This window comes from Mandrillus leucophaeus, unplaced genomic scaffold, assembly GCF_000951045.1.
Source record: "Mandrillus leucophaeus isolate KB7577 unplaced genomic scaffold, Mleu.le_1.0 Scaffold74, whole genome shotgun sequence".
Taxonomy (NCBI): Eukaryota; Metazoa; Chordata; class Mammalia; order Primates; family Cercopithecidae; genus Mandrillus; species Mandrillus leucophaeus.
The window spans coordinates 659,191-665,714 of record NW_012108030.1 but is presented as its reverse complement, the minus strand read 5'-3'; the positions used below and the strand labels follow the sequence as shown (position 1 = coordinate 665,714).

The 6,524-nt window shown below is 43.1% G+C and overlaps 1 protein-coding gene across 1 annotated transcript in view; it reads right to left on the bottom strand.

Annotated features, from left to right (window-relative positions):
- Positions 1-6,524, bottom strand: part of ZNF350 (zinc finger protein 350) — a 29,363-nt gene that overhangs the window by 5,710 nt on the left and 17,129 nt on the right. Inside the window, exons 3-6 of the mRNA XM_011966043.1 lie at positions 2,241-2,367; positions 1,815-1,910; positions 567-634; positions 278-305 (exon numbers count right to left, since the gene is read on the bottom strand). Coding sequence (XP_011821433.1) covers positions 278-305; positions 567-634; positions 1,815-1,910; positions 2,241-2,367 — 319 coding nt within the window. The remainder of the gene's footprint in view (positions 1-277; positions 306-566; positions 635-1,814; positions 1,911-2,240; positions 2,368-6,524) is intronic.

Here is a 6,524-nt window from a genome sequence, read left to right as displayed (position 1 = left end):
CCATGTGGCTGGGATTATAGGCATGTGCCACCACGCCCAGCTAATTTTGTATATTCAGTAGAGACGGGGTTTCACCATGTTAGCCAAGTTGATCTCAAACTCCCGACCTCAGGTGATCTGCCCGCTTTGGTCTCCCAAAGTGCTGGGATTACAGGTATGAGCTGCTGCACCCGGCCCCAAAGTATTTTTTTTTTAATGCCTTGATGTGAGGTGTCTCTTTAGTAATAACAGTATGACCTGAGTGTAAATAAAACTACATGTTTAATGTTCCTTGCACATTGGCAAAAAATAATAGTATAGACAAACTAAAAGGTGAAAGCAGTTAGCATAAAAACAAGGTTAGATCACTAATAATGAATAAAGACAGATTTGGCTGCATTCTAAATGTGCCTTGCAAAACAAAGACCTTAAAAATACAAGCAATTCACTGTGACCAGCAGACCAGAGGTTGGAGGGCCATTTCATCCAAAGAACAGATCCATCCATTCCACAGCCTCTTACTGAATGATCACCATGTACCAGGTATGGTGCTAGTGTTGGGGATAGGCATGAGAATCGTTTGAACCCAGGAGGCGGAGGTTGCTATGAGCCAAGATCACACCATTGCACTCCAGCCTGGGCACACAGTGAGACTCTGTCTCAAAAAATAAATAAATAAAAATAAATAATAATAAGTAATTTTTAAGGGAATGAGTCAGGGAAGTAATCATATGTGTGGAACACACCAGGGAGGGTTTAGGAAAGAAGATGGAAATCTCTTTGTGAGCAGGATGGTATTGTATCACAGAGATCACTGAAACGAGAACTTTGACGGGTAACATGGTTTACTGGGACTTAGTGGCATCAGAATATGACGGGGAAAAAAACAAAAGCAAATTATTAAACACAGAAAGGAATCAAATGGAAGTAGGGCAGGAGTTATGACCTGGTTTAAGCTGGCCTTGGGAATGTAGGATGTTTTAAAAAATGACTTTTTTACTTAGAGATTCATCATGACTAGCAGATACCTTTAAAGAAGAGAGCTCTTCGGACAGGTAATGCCTGGGTGGCCAAGATTCAGGATGTACAGGAACAAACGAGAATACAAACTTAACAGGGGTTTTCTTGGAGGAAAGATGATTCTAGTTCTTTGCAGTTACTAGGAACTCAGGGGAGAATTGCCATCAAATAAACACAGAACTAAAATCTGTGTTAGGTAACAACCGGGAGATGTCAGTTTGGGACTCTCCTCCAGGGAATGGAAGGCGCTTAACTTACTAGAATGAAGGAAACTTTGAAGAGTGAAGGGCACAGATGAGAAAATGGAAAACGGGGCCTTTGGAGAACCTAAGAATAAGGAAAAAGAGAAGCCAAGGAAGCCAACGCACAGTGAAAGCCCAGTTTACCCTGAGGAAGCCACTGTCACATCCAACACAGCGGAGGTGTTAGGAGGGGAGGTCAGCATTAGTCAAGGGGCATGAAGAGGCGGGAGTTCGAGAAGTTTCCTCTTTGGAGAGAGGCCTGGAAGGTGGAATTTCATAACAAGAGAGGTGGAAGGACATGAAGAAGGGAAATACTTGAAACCCGAGGATGAAGAAAATTATGCAGGCAAACAAAAAATATGTAGATAAAATAAAGAATCAGATCTCTGAAGAGATAAAGGGATTTTTTTTTTAAACTCTAAATTCCTACAAAGAAAAACAGGTCTCACACTGGGAGAGGGATGAGTAGAGGAACGGTTTACATATCCTCAAACCCCCTTCACAGCTGTGTTGCCTTCTCTGACCGACTTAGAATGTGACTTCCACAGCCTTCTGCCTTGTGGGTTCTCTCACCTGAACAAGCTCCACTGTGGATTCCATCTTCTATTGTCCACGGTGGTTCTCCTTGTTCCAACTTGAAGAATACATCCGGTTTGCTGGCTTGATACCCTGTTCATGGGAAATGATAGAGGACTGAGACATATCAAATTGGGCTGGCAATGTCAAGAGGAAGAACGCTACACTTCAGGAAACTTGAGTTTCTTAAAATATGGAAAGTTTAGTTTCATATCTGAAACTATGAAAGTTTAGTTTCATCTGTAACATCAAGGTTTTTCTCTCACAAGAGGGTAGATTACACCATCTTGTGTGGGAGCAAGAGAAGGATCTGAGAATCTAACACTTCATAGTACTGCAGGCATTCCAAAGAGGTAAGCATCTGAGAAAGGAAGGCCACTGACTGGGCGCCCTCTGAGTTTGACACAGTGCAGCTGTCCTCACCGACTGCCACCAGGTTGCTGTAGTTCTCCAACATCACGTCCCGGTACAGGTCCTTCTGAGCAGGGCCCAGGAGCTGCCACTCCTCCCAGGTGAAGTCCACAGCCACATCCTCCAGTGTTACGGATTCCTGTAATAACAGTCCTGTTTAATAAAGTGATGTCTTTTTGATGATATGGAAGAAATGCTAAAGTTTTTCTGCTCATTTCCACTCTACAGGCTGTGTGTTTATACCAAATAGTTGTTGTTTTTTTAAAAAAATACATTGTGGAAGAAGTAAAGTCCTAATATAATATTATGTCATTGTATATTCAATTATCCTCCATTCACCCATGTGGGGAAAAGAAAGAGAGATCAGACTGTTACTGTGTCTATGTAGAAAGAAGTAGACATAAGGAACTCCATTTTGTTCTGTACTAAGAGAAATTCTTCTGCCTTGAGATGCTGTTAATCTGTAATCCTAGCCCCAACCCTGTGCTTGCAGAGACATGTGCTGTGTTGACTCAGGGTTTAATGGATTTAGGGTTGTGCAGGATGTGCTTTGTTAAAAAAGTGCTTGAAGGCAGTATGCTTGGTAAAAGTCATCGCCATTCTCTCATCTCAAGTACCCAGGGACACAATACACTGTGGAAGACCGCAAGGACCTCTGTCCAGGAAAGCCAGGTATTGTCCAAGGTTTCTCCCCATGTGATAGCCTGAGATATGGCCTCGTGGGAAGGGAAAGACCTGACCGTCCCCCAGCCCAACATCCATAAAGGGTCTGGGCTGAGGAGGATGAGTGAAAGAGGAAGCCCTGTTTGCAATTGAGATAAGAGGAAGGCATCTGTCTCCTGCTCGTTGCTGGGCAATGGAATGTCTTGGTATAAAACCCAATTGTGTGTTCTATTTACTGAGATAGGAGAAAACTGCCTTAGGGCTGGAGGTGAGAAATGCTGGTGGCAATAGTGCTCTTTACTGCACCGAGATGTTTGTGTAAAGTCAAACATAAATCTGGACTACATGCACATCAAGGCACAGCACCTTTCCTTAAACTTATTTATGACACAGAGATCTTTGCTCACACGTTTTCCTGCTGACCCTCTCCCCACTATTACCCTATTGTCCAGCCACATCCCCATCTCCAAGATGGTAGAGATAGTGATCAACAAATACTGAGGGAACTTAGAGACCAGGGCCAGGCGCAGGTCCTCCGTATGCTGAGCACTGGTCCCCTGGGCCCACTTTTCTTTCTCTATACTTTGTTTCTGTGTCTTATTTCTTTTCTCAGTCTCTCCTCCCACCTGATGAGAAATGCCCATAGGTATGGAGGGGCAGGCCACCCCTTCATCCCAATTGGAAGTTTCTATAAAGTGTGGAAGTTAAATCTTGCTAACCTAAAAACAACATATTTACACATTTTATATATGTAAATATATATGAATACATGTACATATATTTGTTTACATAGATCCAGACAAAAGACATATATACAGTCGTCCTTTACTGTCTGTAGGGTATGGGTTCCAGGACGTCCTGAGGATGCTCAAGTGTCTGATATAAAATGGCACAGTATTGGTCAGGCACAGTAGATCACACTTGTAATCCCAGCACTTTGGGAGGCCAAGGCAGGAGGGTCACCTGAGCCCAGGAGTTCAAGACCAGCCTGGGCAACATGAGACCCCGTTTGTACAAAAAATTAAAAAATTAGCTAGGTGCAGTGGTGAGTGCCTGTGGTCCCAGCTACTTGGGAGGCTGAGGCAGGAGGCTCATTTGAGTCCAGGAGTTAGAGACTACAGTGAGTTATGATCATACAGAACTTCAGCCTGAGCAACAGAAAAAGACTCTGTCTCTAATAAAATAAAATAAAATGGAAGAGTACTTGCAGATTTGCATGTGACCCACGCACATCCTCCTACATACTTTTTTTTTTTTTTTTTTTTTAAACAGAGCACTCTCTCCCAGGCTGGGGGGCAAGGGCAGAACTTCAGCCTGAGCAACAGAAAAAGACTCTGCCGCCTCCCAGGAGCAGGCAATTCTTCTGCCTCAGTCTCCCAAGTAGCTGGGACTACAGGTTGTGCCACTACACCTGGCTAATTTTTGTTTTTTGTTTTGAGATGGAGTTTTGCTCCTGTTGCCCAGGCTGGAGTGCAATGGTATGATCTCAGCTCACTGCAACCTCTGCCTCCCAGGTTCAAGCGATTCTCCTGCCTCAGCCTCCCGAGTAGCTAGGATTACAGGCGCCTGCCACCACACCCAGCTAACTTTTTGTATTTTTAGTAGAGACGGGATTTCACTATGTTGGCAAGGCTGGTCTCAAACTCCTGACCTCAGACGATCCACCCGCCTCAGCCTCCCAAAGTGCTGGAGTTACAGGAGTGAGCCACCACGCCCAGCCCCATATACTTTAAATTATCTTTAGATTACTTATAATATCTAATACAATGTAAATGTTATGTTAACAGTTGTTATACTGTATTGTTTAGGGAATCATGACAATAAAAAGTCTGTGTGTGCTTAGTTCAGGTGCTTTAAAAAATATATATTTTCAATCCTCAGTTGGTTGAATCCATGGATGTGGAAGTCATGGATGTGGAGGGCCAACAATATATCACAAATCTAGGCCTCCTATTTTTCTGATGGACTAATTATAAATTGAGGGTTCCCATGACCTTCTCCTTGACTTTGATAATTTTTCAAGGAGAAGGAGAAAATCAAGTAATGGAGAAACAATATCCAAATATGTAACACTGAAAATTTTTCAGAACTGATTAAACACTCCAAACTTCAAACTCAAGAAATCCAACAACCAAGAAGTCTACATGTAGACACAACAGATCGAAACTAAGTTACACCAGATACAAAGAGGAGACTATAAAAGCATCCAGAGACCAAAGACAAGTTACCTACAAAGGAGACAAAATTTTCTGACAGCTGACTGCTCCAGAGAAGTTATTATAGCCAATAAATATCGGAACAATAAGTGTTAAGGTCCTAAGCTCTTGAACAACACAGCCCAACCCTGAAGACCATTTGGGACTCAAAGGCATGGCTGGCAAGGGACCTACAGCCCTGTAATAGTGACAATTAAGACTGCTTATCAATGAATTGTCAATCTCCTGTCTCAGGATGCCTTTAAAGAATACTGCTGGGTGGAAAATTGAGTCATTGAAGACCCAGGGAACAGCAGAAGGTATACTCTACACTCATTTTATTATAGAGGCCAGTGAACACACTTGATAGATGATATAAGTACTTAATCCTGGTTGGTTTACCCATTCTAAATTATTTATGTGAGATATCTATCTATTTGGTAAAAAGTAAAGTGACAGTCCTACCTCAATCCACACTCAAAAATAATTTACTATATGACAGATCTATTGCAGGCAGATGGCTCAATGAACTCCACCCTCCCAGTGTTCACACCTTTATGTAGCTCCCACTTGCAGGAAGCCAAAGGCCCGTGGGACGTGACCAACTCAGCATTCCACTGGAGGCTACATGATCAAACAGCAAACTGTTTATCATGAATGCAGGATGTGAGCAAACTCATGATTGGTCCTACAGACAGAAGGTTTTCTGGAGGCAATCACAGCCTAGAGCTGAGGTTATCTAATGCAACATCTAGAGAATGCAGTCTTGTGAGTCTACTCTGGACTGAGCAGCTGACCCCTTCTTCCACTGCACCCCACTCAACTATCTCTTTTGCCTAAAAATACGGAGGGCTGTGTAAAGCTCAGAGTCCTTGTCCACTAGAGGCAAGGTACCCCCGACCCCTTCTTCCAAATATACTCTTTTATCTCTTGTCTTTTATTCCTGTGTTTGCCACTCTTTGTTCCGTCCCCCTAGGTCCATGCAGGTTACAAGTGGCGCCCAAACAGGGACAGAATTGGGTGCTCTACACCCTCTCCTTGAGCATGGACTGGCCTAGTGACTTACCTCTAATCAGAAGAATATGGCAAAGGCGTTGGAATCTCACTTCCTTAATTAAGCTATACGTGTTTAAAACAATTATTCAATGATAATTGTTAAAGCACAATAAGGAAGACTTTATTCAGGGCCATTATGATAGGCATATAGACAAATGTAATGGGATTTTGCAGTGGTAGAGGGTGACTGAACTCAACTCTAAATACAGCAAAAGCAAGTGGGAATTTACAGCCAAGGAGCAGAGTGAGGGTCAGTAATACAAAATTACCAAGAGGGCCAGGTGCAATGGCTTATGCCTGTAATCCCAGCACTTTGGGAGGCCAAGGCGGGAGGATTGCTTGAGCCCAGGAGTTCAAGAGCAGCCTGGGCAACACAATAAGA